The sequence below is a fragment of the Martes martes genome, assembly GCF_963455335.1.
Source record: "Martes martes genome assembly, chromosome: 9".
NCBI classification, from domain to species: Eukaryota; Metazoa; Chordata; class Mammalia; order Carnivora; family Mustelidae; genus Martes; species Martes martes.
Window position 1 is genome coordinate 39240757 of NC_137896.1, and position 20880 is coordinate 39261636.

At 37.3% G+C, this 20880-nt stretch overlaps 1 protein-coding gene across 5 annotated transcripts in view; it reads left to right on the forward strand.

The window, feature by feature from the left end:
• The window catches only part of MACROD2 (mono-ADP ribosylhydrolase 2), a 1916992-nt gene that overhangs the window by 1172949 nt on the left and 723163 nt on the right, over positions 1–20880 (forward strand). For all 5 annotated transcript variants that reach the window (XR_013967484.1, XM_080814553.1, XM_080814554.1 and 2 more), the window contains exon 6: positions 142–263. Coding sequence is in view for 4 of the 5 variants with exons in the window: in XM_080814553.1 (XP_080670679.1) it covers positions 142–263 (122 nt within the window). In the remaining variant the exon portion in view is untranslated. The remainder of the gene's footprint in view (positions 1–141; positions 264–20880) is intronic.

Consider the following 20880-nt stretch of genomic DNA (forward strand, 5'->3'; position numbering starts at 1 on the left):
GAAGCATTTGCATCATCAATAATTCTTGGCTTGCTCGTCTCCAGACTCCAGCACAAATATCTACAATAAATAAAGCACTGATTATGTGAAAAGTGAAAAATACCTTGCTTATGCTATTTCTCCTTCCTTTTGCATGTGCAGATGTCATCCATACCGTAGGACCAATAGCCAGAGGTCATATTAATGGTTCCCACAAGGAAGACCTCGCAAATTGCTATAAATCATCTCTGAAGCTGATGAAAGAAAATAACATCCGATCAGTTGTAAGTTCTTTTCTGTTTCTTATTTCTTATTCTTTTCAGCCTTTGTATTTGGGAAAATAATATCATCCAAAATGCAGTAAGAAACCATTTCTGAAATTCAGGAAACTAAGGTTAAGGTTCTCAGTACATGATGTGCTACTGGCTATCATAACTTCACTCTTTTGTGTGCCCTAAATATTTGCTTAAATATGTGTGAGGTTTTGGGAGTTAAAGCTGTAGAATCATACAACTGGAGGCAACCATCTCATCTACTTTCTTCCATCCATAGTGCCGTTACCTTTTGGAGAAAGGGTGCATGTGGGCATTTTAATTTAAAGGTTGATGCCTATTTGGGTCTTCTTAAATTAATAGTCTGTAGCTGGGTATGCCACATCCCTTCTAAATTTTATCAATTTAGACTGAGAGAGTTCAAAAATGTGGATCTAATCTATTTCCTTACCGGTAGGCTGGGATGAAAGGAAGTCTTTTTGAGCTGGATTTGGGAGTATTTATTCACCTGCTTTTCTTTTGCAACATGTCCTACATTTATTACATCTCAATTACACCAGGAAAACAAAAGTATGAGAAAAATGAGAGTGTAAATACCCAAAAGTAAGTTAATTTGGGCAGAATCCCTGGGATCTTTTCACATAGATTATAACCTTGGTGGAACTGTGAGGCAGGAAGATAGTTTAACCCTTGACTTCTTAGCAGGCTGAATGGATCGACATTGCTTAGGAGGTCACAAAAGCAGAGTTTTTATTATTTGCATGAAGGAGCACTGATAGTCAGACACATTTAGATAACCCTAGTTGGTTGCTGGACTTTTCATGCATGATTATAATTTTGAAATGCCTTTTTCAACATACATTGGTGAGTTTGCTTAAAATAACACTTTTTTGCAAGCTGATTATACAATCTTTTAAATCTTTGCTTAATTATTAACAGAACATAATATTTTATTCCACTCTTTGATTTTTAATTTTTTTTTCTTTAAAAATAAATCAATAAGTAAGATCCCTCTGTCTTAGAGGAAAAAACTTGAGTTCAAAGAGAATGGAACAAAAGAAACTATTAAACTTAATGGGTTGATTTTGTTTTTTACAGCAAAATAAGGAAAATCAACACAGGTGTGCACATTTAGGAATAATTAAAATTTTATCAATATGGTGTATTGATTATAAAGGCAAGGGACTGAAGTGCTTGGAAAAATGGATATGCATAGAAGTTTCTAGCTTCTCAATTCTTTTCAGGCCTGAAAAGAATTAACTAATGAATTCGCTGGCATAGCTAATGATTCCTTTTCTAAAGCCAAAAGAAAATAAGAAGATGCTAGCCCACTAGAAATAGTGTAAAAACAGCACCCATTCTTTTAATAGGAAAAAAAGAAAAAAAAGTCTCTAACGATGATGATCTTAAAACAATCATATCTGCTATTATACTACTTGCTACCATTAGGTAAGGAGTGGGAGAATTATGGACTAAGTTCAATTGACTTTTGTCAGATGACCTACAGATGGACTAAAGCAATGCTCTAATCATCCTGGGATTGGGATTAGGTCTATCTAAATACCTTGGATGATGATTTTGAGGGGTTAATTACATCTTACTTGGCGCTAAGTTAGCCGGTGATCCTAAACCAAAGTCATATCAATATTAATAAAAATTAAAATGGAGGTGGAAAATATTTGCAAAACATGAAGCAAGATGTCCAGTTGAATGGATTTTCTGTCAAATGCATTGTCTCTTATTCACACACAAAAAATCTATTTTCCTTCCTTCCTCCCTTCTTTCCTTCCCTTTTTCCTTCCTTCTTCTCTTCCTCCCACCTACCTTCCCTCCTTCCCTTCCTCTCGCTCTCCCTCCACACTCTCTTCATTCCTCCCTTCCTCCCTCCCTCTCTTCTTTCCTCCTTTTCTCCCTCCACCCTCTCTACTTTCCTTCCTTTCTTCCTCCCTCCCTTCCTTCCTTCCTTTATTAAAGAAGGAAGTGGGCTGTCTATTTTATATGGAATATCATGTTCTTGACCAATGTTAAAAAAATTACAATGCTGATAAAATCAAATCCTCATTTGATTTTAATGGAAAATGGAAAATTCTTAGAAAATGGAAATGGAAAATTCTTAGAAACTGATTGCAATTGGATATATGTTTTAATATATTGGCTTATACTTTGTGTACTTATTACTCTAGATGGGGGAGAGGGAGTTGATATAAAAAGCCTGGCTATTAAGGTGGAAAATAAACTTAACTTGAGCTCATTTATATACATGTCACAGAAAATTTCTCATAAACGCTTTTACCAGAGCTGCTTAGTGTTTGCTTTACCAGTTGTCACGTGTGACTATTGATGAGCCATGCCAATATTCTGTAGCCTCAATTTCCACCTACAAAGAATAAGTAAATTATTAGTGTTATCTCTGATCTATCTAATTCAAGAGGCTGTTGTGGGGATCAGTTGAAATAATGGATGTAAGATATTCGGAAAAATGTAATTCTCTATAAAACTCTTTGGCAATATTACTTCAAGTATAAGTTATTTTCACATTTTAGGATTTGGCAAATTTAGGAGATTGAGATCATTCTTGCTTTGACATCTATTCTGAAAACCAGACCTCTAGACATTTATCATGTCATCTCTTGATGTTATTCAGCCAGAAATAAATTATTATCAAGTATTCAGTTAGTACATTTGTAAAAGAAAAACTCATTTTTTTTTCCTCTCCTGTGTAGGGAAAAACCTTGTTCTTCCTCATTGTGCATTGTGCATTTATTCCTTTGCTGTTCACACAAAACACTTCACTCTAGTCACCAAATATGTGGAGGCTTCTCCTCATACCTTGCAATTCTCTGGGACACCAGCTGGGTATCCTACAATTTAATGCAATTCTGACACTACTTGAAGATAGTGTCAGATCCCCTAGGTTAAGGGCTCAGCTCCATAAGGTTACCTATTCCCCAAACCCCTACACCTAAACCCTTCAGATGCCAGTAGCAACATTGGGTTATCACCTATATTTCTGAACCAACCAACTATAGATCTAAGGTCCCAACAACCTCCTCCTTGGGTTCAATTAATTTGCTAGGAGGGCTCACAGAACTCAGTGATACACTTACATTTACCAGTTTATTAAAGGATATGATAAAGGGCATAAATGAACATTTAGATGAAGAAGTACATAGGGCAAGGTCTGGGAGGATCCTGACCACAGGAGCTTCTGTCCTGATGAAGCTGGGGGCTTCCTTTACTCTTCCGGTGTTTTGGGTTTAGCAACCTGGAAGCTCTCTGAACCCGTACTACTGGAATTTTATGGAGGCTTCCTCAGGTAGGCATGGTCAATCATCAACTCCCATTTCTAGCCCCTTTCCCCTCTCTGGAGGATGAGGGGCAAGGCTGAAAGTTTCAAGCTTCTAATCCTTGCTTGGTCTTTCTAGTGAATGGCCCCCCTCTAGGAATAATCCAGGAGCCCACCAAGAGTTACTTCATTAGAATAAAAGATACCCCAGGTGCTCCTATCACTTATGAATTTATAAGAGTTTTAGGAGACTTATATCAGAGACGGAGTCAAAGACAAGTATTATATTAGAGCAAAAGATGTTTCTCTGGTTCTTATTACTTAGAGAATTACAAGAGTTTGGGGAGCTCTGTGTCAAGAACTGGGGACAGAGACTAATATATATTTTCTATTATCTCATAATATTATATTTATTTGACAATTAAAACCAATTTAATGTTTATAACTATTAATATCATCTTATGTATAATCATTAATAATGTAATTATTAATATTACAACTCATATTTGTATTGACAGTGCAGAGCATACCACAGAATTTTATTGCTCAGTACATGCATTGAATTAAATTAAATTATACCAGTCTTGTCACCACACTTAACTATCTTAAATTTATAGCCAAATCTTTAACTTTTCAAAAAATACTCTTATATCATTATGGTTTCTCCGACTATGTGTCATTTTACAACAAAGCTACAAAAATGAGTAAGGATTAACTAGTTAAAGTGGTATAGTAGATATGTAACAAAGTAACCATAAAGCAATATGGTTAAATACTATAATGATCTGGACTAGCTAGGCTGTGCTACAACTATAGACAACCTCAAGATCTCAGCAGCTTACATTCAGAGACCTTGGCTAATGGACGTTCTGTCATCTCATAGTTGTGCTCTTTTGAACTGACAGCCTGCTCAGCCTTAGAACAGAGACCTTGTAAACTCATGCATGAACTTTTTACTGTCTCAGCTTAGAAGCAACAGACACCATTTCTGCTCCCATTTCATTAGTCAAAATATTCACATAACCCTGCCTACCTGCAAGGGGCTAGGGAAATATTCCTGAATAAAAGAAATATTTGCTAGGCACCACTTTTCTGCCAAAGTTGAAGCAGAGGCTTGGAGATCACAACATGGGTATCAGAGATTTCTGAGATTTCTGCTTTATTCTTGTATCTCCAAAGAATTTCTGTGAAATTTTAGGTAAAACAAAGAGTATAATCATTTATTTACTTAAAAAATATTAACAAGACTTACCGTGTGCCAAGACTTTTCTTTGGGAGGGGAATGAGCAGAGAGAGCGGGGGAGAGAGAGAATCTTAAGCGGACTCCATGCCCTATGTGGAGCATGACACAGGGCTTAGTCTCACAACCCTGATATCAGGACCTGAGCTGAAATCAAGTCAGATGCTTAACTGCTGAGCCACCCAGGTGCCCCCCCTACCGAGACATTTTTAAGCATCTCCTAAATCCCAGAATATATAATGGTTGTCTTCAAATACATAATTTGTCTCAATCTCCTGCCCATCCAGACAAATAAATAGACAAGATCATCATATCCATTGTATGATTTGAGAGCATTCTCTCGTTCTCATCACTTTTACTTATCTTCCCACAGATGTCTGGAATTCCATAATTAATGAGTAATTTATGATGGCCAGGCATTGTCTTTTCTCTGCAATTTTCCTTTAAAATGCAAATACTCCCGAGATCTGTAGATAATTAATTTCATAATACCTTAACATGAAGAAATTCATCAAATTACTTTTCACTTTGGCAGGATAAATTAGAGGATGATGAAAGTGCTCAGGGCCTCAGCCTGGGGGAGGAGGGGAATTGGAAGGAGGTCTGGAGGAAATTTGGGAGAAACAAAAAACACAGTGGGATACAAATAAATTTCACTTACCTTCAGTTTTTTTTTGCTAAAAAGAGATACCCTTTAAATACAGAGGAGGGGAAAAGTTACATGTGGTTATCTAGAAATAAGGTAGTTATTTGCTCTTGGAGGTGTTGTAGACAAAATTTTTCACTATGAAAAAAATAATACTCTTTTATTAATTTAAGAGAGAATGTTTCCTTACATTTCTCTCTTCTGTCTATTCTTCTTGGTGGCATCTTTTCAGTATATATCTACATGTTTGCTTTAGGTTGTAAAAGGATAAAAGTAATCAATAAATCTAACGGTTCATTTTACAGTGGCACATCTCTCCTATGAATTATTAATTAGCATAGCTTTATTAATACTGATGAATGTTTAAATTCATGATTTCAGTCATGATTCTTCTTCCAAGTCTTATCATAAAGGGTTTCAAATGAAAAATCTGACCTATCTTCCATGCTTCCTAGACCTCGTTTGTGCATGTACCTTATTTCTTCCAACCGACTTCAAATATAATTCACTTATTTTCCTCCAACCACAAATTTCCCTTGGGCAAGATTCAAATATATGCAGATTTACTTGTATATACATTCTCTGCAACCTTGAGAGTGTTGATTCCAGGATAGGCAAAAAAAAAAAAAAAAAAAATGTAGGCAACGTGGAGAGGATAATTAGAAATAGGAACAGGGGGAAAAAGTTGAAAGAAAAGTCAGGGAGTATAGATTTTCTCAGCAAAACCTTGGGAAGGATAAAGGTAGGTGTCAAAACCAGGTAGGTGTCAAAACCCAGGTCTTAGAAACACAGTATTCTAACACATGTGGCTTGAAAAATGAATAGTCAGGTTGGTGAAATTGAACAACTGCATTATTTTAATGTCTGGGACAATGCTGTGTCCTGAGAAAATTAAACAGGTATTGTGGGACTTCACATATACAGGATATCCTTTTGAATGTATATTACCTAAATCATATAAAGGAAATTATTTGTATTGGTGAATATCTTGGTTAAATCAAAGAGATGAGTGTAGGGTTGAAGGCAGTGAGGAAAGATTCCTTTTGCACAGGGACCGTTATGAATAATATTGATGTAGAGGCACTATAATAGCATAGATATTATCTTATATGTCATACTGTTTGTGTTGTTTTTAAGTGAGCATAGAAATATTTTATAAGGATTTTTGTAAGTTTGTCTTGCCCTCTATTTCTTTTTTGCAATATGATCTTAAATTTCCTCAATGGCAAATTCTACCATCAGTTTTACTTTTAGAAACCTAATCCAAGCCATTCAAAAAGGATCAAGTGATTTCTGCCCTCAGTATCAGTTAAAAGGAAAAGATTAATATCTGTCAGTGATACTGGATATTCAGGAAAACCCCTTGTAACTGACAAAATATAGTGTACCCAGTTTGATGTTCTTTGAGGGAGAACATATAATAAGAAAATAGATGTTAATATAAAAACGATCAGAATCTGAATATAAATCAGATTTTATTTAGGTTAAAAATGATTTTCCCATGAAGTGTAGCTAAAAACTGATATATGAATTTGGTACTTTTATGTGATTATGAACAACTAAAAGTTGGATGCTTGTTTTCATAGTATATACCTCTGTGATTTCTACTTGAGAACCATGCTAGATGATGTATGGAATGTAAAAAAAAAAAAAAAAAAAATTAAATCTTTGCTGGTAGGAAACACCTAATACCAATAGAGATCCCCTAAAACTAGATGGTTTTCCCTCCATGAGTCATAGATTTTAAGAAGTAATGACTTCCAATGGAAAAGACAACAGACCTGCAACTTCACTGCTTCCTCTAAGCATTGCAGCAATAAGCAAATTTGGAATTCTGTATTTAATTATTTCACTGCAGTGTAGGTTTTCATTTTAAGGCGTAGTCAAGTAAACCTTATTTTCTTATCCAAGTTCCCTTCTGAGAGGGTTGCCATGGCAATGAGTTCTCAGCCTGAAATTCTTAAATGCCGGTTTTATTTCATTATCTGAGTTTCCATTACAGGCCACATCAATCAATGCAGTCCCTTCTTCAAGAAGACTTCTGCAGCCTTAAAAAGATGACCCTTTAATTTGTTACCTCTGCTCCCCTGCCTAACTTGGTGCCACCATTTCCCAGCCAGCTCTTCATCTCAAAACACCTTCTTCCACAGAGCCACGGGCGTGATCTTCTTCCCTCTTCTCTTTTTAGACAACATCTAGTCTTGGTTCTCAGCTATCTCATTTACGAAGGATAATGCTAACTCTCTGTGTCTTTCCTAGCCGGGATTCTAACAGCTGTGTAACTAATGATACTATTAATAAATAACAAGAACAGAAGCATTTTTACATTTGCACTTCGCTTTATAGTTTACAACAGTGTGTTCCTATACATGATCTCATTTGTTATTCAAATTGTCCGGCTAGCTCTCTATGTTTCTTTGATTAAGCCAAAGAGGGGGAAAAAGGCTAAATCAGGACTTTTTTTCCCTCTATCTTTCCTGTGCTCACCTTCTATAAGATATCCTAATTGGATATTAGGGGTACAAAATCTCGAACAATACTCTCATCAGGTCATTATTACTGGCAATAACAGTGACCACGGGCAGATAGCAGAGACAAGAAGGAGGGAGAGCATGGAAAGATGATAAATTCATAAGCCATACCTGGAAAACTTATAACTATACACCGAAACCCATATTTTCATATACTGCACAATTCATGCCTCCTGGTTGGAGAGATGACTAGAATTAGATCTGTCATTTAGCTAGGAAATAGACTATAAAAATAGTTAATATTTTTGAACCATCACTTGGTGCCAGACATTGTGTTTTACTCATTTAGTCTATGAACTATCTGAGTTAGAGTGTGTTTTTTTCCAGAGAAGGAATATGAGCCAGAAGGACTATAAGTAAATTGCTTAAGGTCTTACTTCTAACAAAAAGTGGGGGTGGGATTTAAATTGTGAAAGTCTAAATCCCATGCTTTTCCCCTTTCCCCTGTGGTTTTAATTTTTCTTTCTTCCTTCCTTCCTCCCTCTTTCTTTCCTCCCTTCCTCCCTTCCTCCCTCCCTCCCTTCCTTCCTTCCTCCCTCTCTCTTCCTTCCTTCCTTCCTTCCTTCCTTCCTTCCTTCCTTCCTTCCTTCCTTTCTATCTTTCTTTCTGAGGGTGGTTTGGGACAATGCAATCCATTGCGGGGGTGGGGGGGTGCCACTAGCATTTTGTGGGCAGGGCCAGAGATGCTAAGACATGTGGGCTGACCAGGCATATGCTGAGAAACTGCCCCTTATCCTATACAATGTTTTAATGTTCTGCTTGACAGTCATACAAATAAAACCTACTTATAAGCAATAGCGTACATTAAAAACAGAACTTTTGCTTTCAGTATTAGTGAACCACCATGAAAATTAAGGGAAGCTTGTGCTTAGTGTGCTCTGCATTTTGCCAATCATGCCATTGTTGGCCACACCACTTAGGGTAGTTGGCAACACAGCACACCTGTGTGAGTCTGCATTTGCACATGTTTTTTCTTCATGGTGATTCCATGTGAGAAAGCACCTCTCTGACCACGTCATTACGTGCTGCTTAATTCATTGTACGTGACACTAGGCAATATGTAGTCATGCCTGACTATTTACATGTTGAAAACAGAACTTAACTTTGTCAATTTCCTTTTATATCTCTTTCATATTACCCCTATGGCGTTATATTGATTTTTAAAAAATGATGTATTGTCTTGATTTGGGTTCCCCCGAAACAGATCCTGAAACAAGGATTTGTGTACAAGTACTTTCTTTAGGAGGCTAGGACAGGAAGCACTGATAGAGGAATGGGGAATTAAGAAAGGGAAGAGGAGGCAGCCAAGAGTCGGGTTATAAGCAAGCTGCCACTGTGGGTGGCAGAGGCTCACTCCTGCTGGGGAGCTCTGGGAAGGTATGTAAGACCTGCCTAGGATTTGCCCCATCTGGAGAAGGAGGGGACCTGGGCCATTTATCTTTGACTTCCACTTGTCAGTAGCTGAGGACTGCTCCTGGGGGATTAACTCCCCAGACTTTCTTGTCTGCTCCTTGGCCAGGCTGAGAGACTACCCTGAGGCAGAATCCCATAAGGGGATTTGCTGGAGGTGGGCAGCTACTGGAACACTGAGTTCTGGGAGGATGTGGGTGGGTCACTGACACCTTCTGCTTCATGAATATAGCTGAATAGTCCTATTTATAGATGTCATTTCAGCATACTCAAGAGGGCTTTTCAAAACAGTTGTAAAAAGAGAATGTTGGGTCTGATTGAATTGCGAACCATTGGGTTAAGTTAAACTGAGTTTCCAGTAGGGCAATGTGCTAAACACACATTGCCCAGAGATTTTTATTCTTGAGCTCAGCATCCAAATTCTCTGCTTCTTTAAGTATAGTGTGATGTACAGGTTGCGAGGATGGTAATTAACGTGACTAGTATTGTAACCTATGGAATGAACAGAGTTATTGAAAGTGAAATTAATTCTTAGGTAGTAGAGAAATAGTATCACAATATTGTGTCAGCTTGGTTGAATTTTTTTCCTCATCATCTCATGGCACTAAATTTTGATTCATCACACAAACAACAGAAAAGTTGGCTGCCCAAGGTTGGATGTTTGTAAATCCGTTCATCGATTAGAAGATACAGTACATATTGAGGGTAAGCGATTGGATTAGGTAGTTAAGTTTGATTTTTTTTTCCCCCAATATAAGGATTCTGCCAAGTTATGTCTTCTTTTAACATTTTGGGAAATGCATTATCTTCTGTTTTCTTCAAGAATCTTTCAGGGGCGCCTGGGTGGTTCAGTTGGTTAAGCATCCGACTCTTGATTTAAACTCAGGCATGATCTCAGGGCCCAGGGTCAGCCCATCCTGGAGTCTGCTTGTCCCTCTCCCTCTCCCCTGCCCCTCCCCCTGCTCATGAATGTGTTCTCTCTCTCTCTCTCTCTCTCTCTCTCTCTGTGTCAAATAAACAAATAAAATATTTTTTTTTAAAAAGCTTACAATATGCCTATGATCAATTCTTTCTGAAAGGTTATCTGAAACTTTTTGCTTCATCTTTTATAGTTTGAAAGAATTATTTTTTAGTCACTTTTGCATTCTGCAGATGTAAATCTACTAACAACGACCAAGGAATATATATTTAAAATGAAAGTATAAAACATCTCAATTTAGCCAGATTTGGTCCTTAATTATTTTCAGTTCTTTGCATCAGGCTAAGGAACATTCCCAGGAAAATCATTACTGTTTCTACAAGCGTGTCTTTCAGAGGAAATACTGGCTTAGCACACTGTCAGAGAAAGTATATTACAGTGAAATTTGTATAGGAACCATAAACAGATTTGCAATGCAAACGTTCGTCTTGAGTGTTTTATTTTTCCCTGACCTGAGCCGCAGTTATTAGATCACAGTATCATGAGGAAAATAGTCAATTCAAAACACGGACCACAGAGTCCCGAGCCTACCATTAGATTTGAACAACAGGGCAATTTTGGCATATATCTAGAGGGTTAATAGTCTAGAGCCACGGCAGTGGCTTTAAACTGTGTATTTCTTTCTGCAAATGTTCAGATATGTTTTTCAGAAGAGCTATTTCAATGTATAGAATCTAAGGTATTCTTAAGCCATTAAACTGAGAGACTAAAAGCAAAACAAATAAACCAATACCACTTTTAAAATAAAAAGAAGCCTGTCGGTATCAAGAACGCTCTCTAGACTTGTTTATCCACTATTCAGTAGAATTATAAAGAGAATTTTTTTTTTCATGAAAAATGTGTTACAGATTGAGTCTAAGCCAAAGCCTAGCCATCTTTGTTTTGAACACTTACACACTCCTGAAATGTGTAGAAGGTGAAATATTTGCTTGGCAGGTGTCTCATGGAAAGAATATAGTGTTCCAGTTATAATTATGGCCCAAGTACAGCAGTGTATGAACCACCCAGAGCTTTGTCCCTAGGAGTTGAATAAATTTAGTGGAATCTTTCCATGTCTTCTGAACCCATTGTTTGGGAAATTTCCTTGCTGCCACTCAAATGTTTAAAAATATAACAGAAAGATAAATAGAAATAAAAATATAATAGACAATAATAAATAATAATGGAGGTCCATCCCAACATTTTCATGAGGCTAAAATGTGATCATGTTTATGAAGTCCTTAGGAGATTTCATGGTAAGTTTCACTGGTAGTCATTTGTCCAGGAAATACAAATTGAGCACTACTGCTATGGTCCAGTCACTGTTCCAAGTCCTTAGAATATATTGGAGCTTGTGAAGCTTACATTTTACTTGTAGTAATTTTCATTATAATGAGTAGTGGTGTTAGTACTATTGTTATTAAATAGTTTGACAACATTTCTAGTTGCTATGGATTTATTATTATTATATCCCTGGGAAAGTATCTCAAATATCATTGTCTGGTACCTTATTCCTGTAATTCCTGAATCTTCAAAAATCTAAGAAAGTAATAGAGGTGAGTATGGATTCAGCAAATGGCAGTTCTGTGAAAGGGTAATAATAGAACTCTCAGTCAACACATATCCATAAAGAAGGATGATTATGTGACCAGCCCTGTAAAGATAGCAAGGAACCATAGAAACAATTTCTAAAATTATTTAAAAATTTTTCAAGTGCTCCCCATTTTAGAAACAAAGTCTCAAAGAGCCTTCAGAGATTCTAAACCTAGTAAAAATAATTCAAAATAAAATAACCATACTGAACAGTGAAAAAATACAGGAAAGCCCAATAGTACTCTGATTTTCCACCAATGATAACTATTTTTTCTTTTTAAATTGAAATATCGAAAAGCAAATGATTTCACACAAACTAATAAGCAAATATACAGGTTTTTTTTGTTTTTGTTTTTGTTTTATTTTCCACACATGCTTCTCTATTCATTGACTGATCCAGAACTAACGGTGCAGGTTGGGGAGAATTAGCAAGAATGCCCCAGACTTTCAGAAAAGGCTCCTCAAACCTTATAGAAATTACAACAGCCTTTACATCAGTTACATTACTTAAAAATGAGCATGAATCTACATACCTCACAGTCTAATGTACAAGAGCCTCACAGGGTGCTGCAAAATGCATGCAAAAGTGGGAGCCAAATTTGAATTTAACTTTCTCTTGCAAAGGGCAGAGGAATGGCTCTGCACTTAGTTTGCATAAACTAAGATCTCTCGCTTATGCCTTTCAGGGAAGACTAACTACTCTGTCAACTCTTTCTGCTTCTAGTTTTACAAAATCTTGCTTATCTGATTAACTACAATTGCCACTACTCTAATCATGAGTATTCATGAGTATTTGTGGGTCAAGGTCAAGGGGGAGGAAGGCTAGCTCCCCTCCAATATTTCATAGTATTTATTCTTTGGAGCAAGTCTTACCTTGTCTATTTTATATTGGTTAATATCTGTTGTTTATCTTGTTCATAATGTAAACATTAGAAAAAAGATGTATATATCTTAAGATGATCTTATTATCACTCATTTAATGGCAACACAAAAGCATGAGCTGGTGATTTTATATGCAAGTGATGCAAGGGATGGACCTCCATTATTATTTATTATTGTCTATTATATTTTTATTTCTATTTATCTTTCTGTTATATTTTTAAACATTTGAGTGGCAGCAAGGTGATTTTATCTGCTTGGGTACCAAAGGAGGTTTTTCAGTTGCCTAATTTGGATCTTGAAGTATGGAAGGCTTTGAGGCATGGAGTGCTTGTTGGTTTGATGCCTCACTGATCCCCAGACTAGTCTGACTTATATGGCTGAATAGGCAGACACTTCCTTCCCTTCTCACCACTTCATGTGTGTCACTCAGAAGTTATGGTTTTGGACAAAAAAAAGCATTAACATTCCTAGAGAAAGGAGTTTCAGGAATTCCAACAGATTTTCTCTGCTAAAAAGTCAAAAAGCTCTCAGGATCTGATTATGCATTTGGTATTAAGAATTTTAACTAACAACAACAACAAAAAAGAATTTTAATTAACTCAAGCCTAGTATGACATGTTTTTTAAATTACGGGTAATTTGAAACCTTCTTTCTTTTAAACGGTGGTAAAGGCAAATTGCAAACATTTCTTTCTCTGCATTACCTAAAATCGAAAGTTTCTGGCAATAGATACAAATTAAGCACACGCTTGCCAATATTTTCAATTAGCCTACTGGTTTACCTGCACACACATTTGAATACTTAGGAAAATTATTTCACATTCACACTCAGTAGAACTCTCCATAATATCGTATACCTGTGACATTATCACCAAAGTATGGTATCATTGACTTGCTATAAATAATTAAGAGATATGACTTCATTATTCATTATGATAGTAACTATTCACTATGATAGTATTAATATGAAACATGGAGAATAAGTATCTGAAATGGATAACTCCATATTTATTCCATGCCTTCATTTAGATTTCACATTATACTGTTTCTATTTAAACAGAGAGAGAGACGTTTTCTCAAGGTTCGATCTCAGCTGTCTTCTTCTGGAGTTCATTTGTTCTGGGCTAGAAATTTTCATCCAGTGTAAGGGTTCTGACATATTGCATCAACACCCTTCTATTGCTTTAAACAAGAAAATATATTCCATCAATTTCCTAAGACAAGTGAGGGGGATGCTTTTATGGCTCTCAAAATGTATTTCTATTATTCCATTAGAAAAAAAAATGTCAATGGCTAATTTGGGGGCCAGGCACTGCCAATTTTATTGTTCTAGTCATACAACCTGTGTGACAGCATTTCCAGTTTTGACAAATTTAGCTTAAATAATAACCAAATGAATCCCTAAGTTTCAACTATGTATTTTTCTAAGGACCTATAATACAAAGAAAATTTAAAGATATTATGCTTCAAGACAATTTAAGAAGCAGTTTAAAGAATTGTATACTTCAGCTCCAGAAAATACTGTGTTTCTTTCTAAAGTAACTGATTTGGCGGTATGAATAGAAGTATCCAGATACAATGAATCACAGGCTAGAACCACATCATAAATCAACTTCAAAGATATGTTTTTAATGCTAACAAATCATCTTCTCTCAGTGTCAAAGATTACTATAATTTAAATTTGACTTCTTTGAAAGCTTCTCATTAGTACATTGGAATTCTAAGGAGTACATTTGTAAGCCAGTAGCATTATAACTGGCGTGTACCCATATGAGTGTGAATGTGTGTACTATGCACACACACACACACATGTGTATTCTGTAAATCCACATCACCTCCCTGAGTTATATCATGCTTGAGTTTTGTCAGGGCATTGTTCTGTGACTTTGTAACACCTTGATATTGACCTGGTTTCAGAATGACTTTGTGGGATCACTGGAAGAAAGCTGACCTAAGAATTGGAAAGCTAATATTTTAGTTCTGGCCTTTCTACCTGATTGATTGCTATGTAAACCCATCTTTCTTCATCTGTGAAATGGGGATAATAAAATCTGCCCTTAATGATATCAATGGAAAAGAACAACTGTTGGTGAGGATGTGGAGAAATTGGAACCCTCATACATCGCAGTGGGAATGTAAAATAGTACACCCAATATGGAAAACTGGGTGGCAGTTCTTCACAGGCTAAACAGAGTTATACCTAAAGAAAACAAGCCAAATGTCCATCAGTTAATTAATGCATAAGTAAAACATGGTCCATCCATACAGTGGGATATTATTCAGCAATAAAGAGAATGAAATACCAATACTTGGCTGTTACATGGCTGGAGCTTGAAAACATACATGAAAGAAGCCAGTCACTAAAGGGCACATGTGATTCCATTTGTGTGACATATCCAGAATAGGTAAATCCATACAAACAGAAAGTAAACTAGGGGTTGGGGGTAGGAGAAGAGAGAAAAATGAGGACTAACTGCTAATGGGCAAAGAGTCTTTTTGGGGTGAGGAAAATTTTCTGGTGTCAAATGATGGTGTCTCCACAACTGTGAAAATGCTAAAACAAACAAACAAACAAACAACAACAAAAAAACCCAACACTGAATTTCATACTTTAAAATGGTGGATTTTATGTTACATGAATTATATCTCAATAAAAAATTCAAAAACCCTTCCCTTCCTATATCAGAGAATTATTGTAAGAATGAAATAAAACTGGAAAGTTCCATAGAATCTAAATCATATTCAATAATTCATGCCACTGCATGGAGAAGTACACAAGCCTCAGTGTTTGTAACTAGATAAAAAGGGTTTGCATAAAAATTATCTTCATGTCCAGTCACGGGAAAAGTCACATAGAGGTCTGCTCTCACTCAGGACACTTGCTGTGAAAAGCTTTACAGAAAAGTTATAAACTGTACAAAAAAATTATTTTAAAAAATAGAAGACACAGGAGAGCTGTAGAGAAATAGAGTTTTTGTTGGGACTTGCCACTATCTACTTTACATGTTAATAGTAGTTGCATTATAACTGCAAAACCCTGACTGGACTACACAATCCTGACAGTCAGAAGCTGCATTCGGTTCATCTCCATTTCTTTGGACCCCTGGACACAGAGCCCTGCCTACAGTGAATGCTCAACTGAGACCAGATGAGCTTTGCTGAGACTTTTTCTTTCCTTTCTTCTTCCTCTTCTTCTTCCCCTCCTCTTCCTCCTCCCCCCTCCTCCCCCTACTCCTACTCTCCCTCCCCTCCCCCTCCTCCTCTTTCTTCTGAAATCAATATTTTATTTGGAACACTAAGCAAAGTCTATAGGCTACTGAATGGACGCCAAACACCACCCTCAGAGGGAGTCCAATGCTGTCCCTTTCTTGTTTAAAGAAGAAGAATGTAAACTCACCTCAGGAAGCCAGGCAGAGGCAGAGTTGAGGTCAGTTCATCCCATGCTGCTTCTAGGCCACCATGGTGTGTCCTCTCCCAGACTGTCTTTTCTTAGGGCTGTGCTCTGCATCTCTCCAGGTATGATTACTGCACAGTCCTCCCTACCCTTCTTTGCCCCCATCTAACTTGAACGCCCCGTAATACTTGACACGAGTACCATTCCTTTAGGACTCCGTCTCTCTTGCCTTCCAGAATAATTATCCACTCTCTTTAATTCCTTCCTACCTGGTTGTTCCTTCTTAATAAGTCTTGGTGGCCACCTCTCTGGCTTAAGCCCTTTGTGACTTCCTTCACTCACCCTCTACTCTTCTTGAACAGCAAAATGTCTTTCCTTAGCAGTGTCAATCAAACCCTACTACTTCGGCAGTGTTGGGACTTAAATTACTACCTACAAGTTCCTGATTCCCAAATGATAGCTCTAGCTAAGACCTTTTTCTTGATCTTCATAACTAAATATCCAGCTACTTGTTGGGAAATTCCACTGTGTTCCCCAAAGTGCCCTCAGTCTTAATGTGATGGGGGTAACCTGCTTGAATTCCTATAGTCACTGCCTTTGTGAATGTCACTGGCAGAACCATGATGTGCAGCTAGAAATCCAGGAGTCATTCTGGACTTCTCTATCTCACTCCTCTCCTTCCAGTGAACCATCTGTTGCAGCCCATTTGACCTCCTTAATATCTCATATCCTTCTGTCTTCTCACTAAAGCAGACCCTAAACAAGTATATAGTTTCAAGAAATTTATTGGGAAGTTCATTTTTGCCAGGAAGGATCATGAGACAGTTGGGAAATGAGATGGGAAAGAGGAAAACCTATAATGGATGTGACAGTAAGGAGATTATTACTAATGGAACCTGAGGCAGTCTAGCCATGGAATCTCTGAGAAACCATGTAGAACCCACTTTGGAATTGTTCCACCAGGGGATAAGGAATCTCGGGTATTTCTCTACCAACCCTACACTCCTTGTTAGAGGTTGCCCCCATACAGGAGGAAAAACAATTTTCCCTCTACCCTCTGAGTTCTTAGCTTGAGACTCCTGTAATAAAATACAGATTAACAAGAAAAAAAAAAGTAGAATTTTATTAACAGGTATGCCCTGCATATACATGGGAGAGACCCAGGGAAAAAAAAATAAGTAACTCAAAAAATTGGCTTTAAATTCAGGCATGAGTATCATCTTAATAGAGGAGGGAGAGAGTGGATAGAGGCCTCTTAGGGAAGAGTAAATGATGTTTAGGAAAGAGGATGGGTCTTGGAAGAATAGATGGGCGATATGATAGCTTGTGACGAAGTTTGTCTGGGTGTGGTGTCAATTTCTAGTATTTTCTCCTATGATAAGGGTCAATCCTCCCTAGGTGATGAAACTAAGATTCCCCAAGGAGGGGGATCTATGACAGTTGAGTTCCTTTTGGATATCTATCTTTAGACAGACAGGAATTCAGAGAAAGACTTTCCCAGTATTTGCTGTTTTTTAAGTGCTTATAGCTCAAAATTATCAATATACCAAAGTGGCATATTTTGGGCTGGCATGTCCTGAAATCTTTTATTTTATTTTGGGGTGGCATATTCTGCTACTCTTGGTCCCTTGCATGATGGGCACCTCCTACAGTCAGAAATCACCCTCAGGCAGACTTAGGAGGCCATCAGTATGGATGGAAGTTATCTGCAGAGGACCTCTGGGAGGGCCCAGGGGAAAGGAGACAGCTGGGAGCCTCTGCTATTCTATCCCCTCTACTCCATCCCAGCTACCATTCCCCATTCTTCTCAGTTAAACCACTGAGCTGGTGTCCTTGAAGTTTTAGGGGGTTTTCAACCTTTATTTTCAAGTTTTTACACATCCTGCCTGAATGATCATGTTAATGATCTTTAACACAGCATACCTCCCTTCCCTTTAATTAGAGATCCTAAAGAGCTCCCCATAATTTTCAGAAGGAAGGCTGATTATCTTAGCCTGTGCTTCCCAAACTGTATGTAAGTTTGATGCCCAAGGCACCCATAGCAAACTTACAGGGGTAAGGCAGGATTTCTTTCAATTTTGAAAGAAATACCGATGCTCAACATCTGTTGGACAACGTGTAAACTATTAATTTCAAGGTAATCCACAGTTTCAAAGTTAGGACGTATAGCATCCCTTTCTATGATAACATTTTATTTCCGAGCCGGGTTTTTGACTGTTATTGTGATAAAAAGGAAACACCAAATGAAAATCTATGTGGAACAGGAAATGTGGATGTCAGAGTCCAATCTGGTTCATATGGCTACTGAGTTAGTACATAAATACTTAAGTTGTTTGGATGCAAATACTTAAGAAACAAGACCCCTGGAAGCCTGGGTGGTTCAATTGCTTGAGCGTCCAACTTTTGATTTTGGCTCAGGTCATAATCTTAAGGTCTTAGGATTGAGCTCTGCATCGGGCTGTACACTCATGGCAGAGTCAGCTTGAGATTTTCTATCTCCTTCTCCCTGTGCCCCTCACCACCTCTCACATACTCTCTCTAAATAAATGAATAAATACAATCTTTAGAGGAAAAAAAAAAAAAACCCTTAGTCATCTAATTTTGGCTTATGGGCAGCCATGCCTATGACACTGAGGGTGCTGTGAACTGAAAAACTGGAGAACTGGAGACCCTCTACCCCAGGTGCTTTGCATAAGGCCCTTGCCAACCTCTTACACCTCTGCTTCCACTCTCAGATACAAATTTTTCACTCCATGGAAGATCTGGGGAGGTCATCAGACCTTTATTCCTTAGCATGAAACTTTTCCTCTGCCAAAATTACCTTTCTTAGTGTCTTTACTCTTGTCAACTAGACCTCCACAATTCACCTTAAGGAGCACTTCTGCTGGAATGAGATTCCCTTAACTGGTGCTTTTTGCCCCAGCTATGATTTATATGACCCTGGGTCCCCACAGCATCTGTGTATAGCTTGTGTATGCCACTCTTTGTGTACCCCCAGTGGTGATTTACTTGTTTGTCTGCCATTCTAGTCTGTGTGTTCCATGAGCTTTATGATCATGGACAGTTCATTTGCTATGATCTTGCTGGTGTTTTTATTGGGATCATGTTAATTTAACTTATCATTAATCAGCATGAGTGCCTAGCATGGTATAATTTCTCTAAAAACTGTGAGCGAGTGAATCAAAAAATGAGGATGAATATAAGAAAAATGTAAGACTATAATAATTAGCCTTCACTCTTTGTCTTCTGTGTCTGGAAAGATCTTCCCTCCCCCTTCACCTGGGTCATTTGCTCTCCTCATCCTTTGGATCTCAGCTCTGTCTTTTCTTCCCTAGGGAAGTTTTACATTTACATTTGTATGATTATGTGAAGATTTTCTTCTTTTTCTCTTGAACACAAGCTCCATGGGGGTAGGGAAAAGGTCAGTCATGCTCACCACTAACACCCACAACTAAAGATATTGCCTAACATGTACATAGCAAAAGAACTTAGTAAATATTTGTGGAATGAGTGTGGATGAATAGGTGAATGGTTCATCTATAAAAGCCTAATTTGTACATATCAAGATTCAATGACTATTCTAAAGAGACGGTGAGATGAAGTTTTTTCCTGCAGAAAGTGGGAACATTTCCCGCTTTGTGAAAACAGAAGGCACCTTAGGTAAGGGAGGACAGGGACCGGAATTCTAATTTTGAGTTAGAAAGAATTCAGAAACTCTTTTAGAATTCTGAAAAAGAGGGTAGGGGTCAGATGATCAAAACAGGTGAATACAATATCCCAAATTCTACTTATTTAACCACTTTCAGTATTTCAAATCAAAATGATTCCTTTGCCATTGAAAAGCTGTCATGTTTTCGTTTGCTGGAAGTGACAAAGTTAGATAAATGATAACGCTATGTCTGTTCATTCCTTGGTTAGAAGTCCTCAGCCTTAAATGCTCCTCAGTGCAAACTCTCACAGAATAAACATGAAGTGTACTGTTTTACAACATGCTGCTCAATGGAATTGTAGCACATCTGGCATTACTGAGCATCTTAGGATGAGGAGAAAGAAAACAATAACAACAAAAGCCCATAAAACAAATTACGACCCCTATAACCCTTAATGAAGGACTTTGGAGTAAAATGAACTGTTACACCAACTTTAGAGAAGATTGCAAAGATTGAGAAAAGTTGGAATTTCAAATAATTTCCTTGTTCTCAGTGATATTTTATTAACATTTGTTTCTTCTGCTGCCCTTCTGCCTGTCTTATTTTCTTTTTTCCCCATCTTCATTTCCAAGTGAATAGCTTTAAAAAAAAAGTCAGTATTAACCTATTTTATTTTCAAATTTAAGAGATTGATTCTTAGGCATCAAGATACTATTCTAAATTTTTAAATGGAGAAAGTTCCAGGTAACAACCAAAGAAATACAACTACCCACCACACAGTTAATTAAATGTCTCTGAATTGCTACTATTTGAGCTTGATAAGCCCCAAGTATGAATTCTTTAGCTCAAAGCAGGAAGTTATATTAAGAAGACAGTAGAAAGGAAAAATAATTAGGTAGTCTTTTATAAGAGGGTGCATAAATGGTGTCTGTGTAGCCCTGACTAACTTTGTCAATCAGTGTGTTTATTTCAAGATTCAATCATTTGAGGCGTTTGCTGTTATGTAGATTTTAGGGACCACATAAACAAAAGGCTAAATT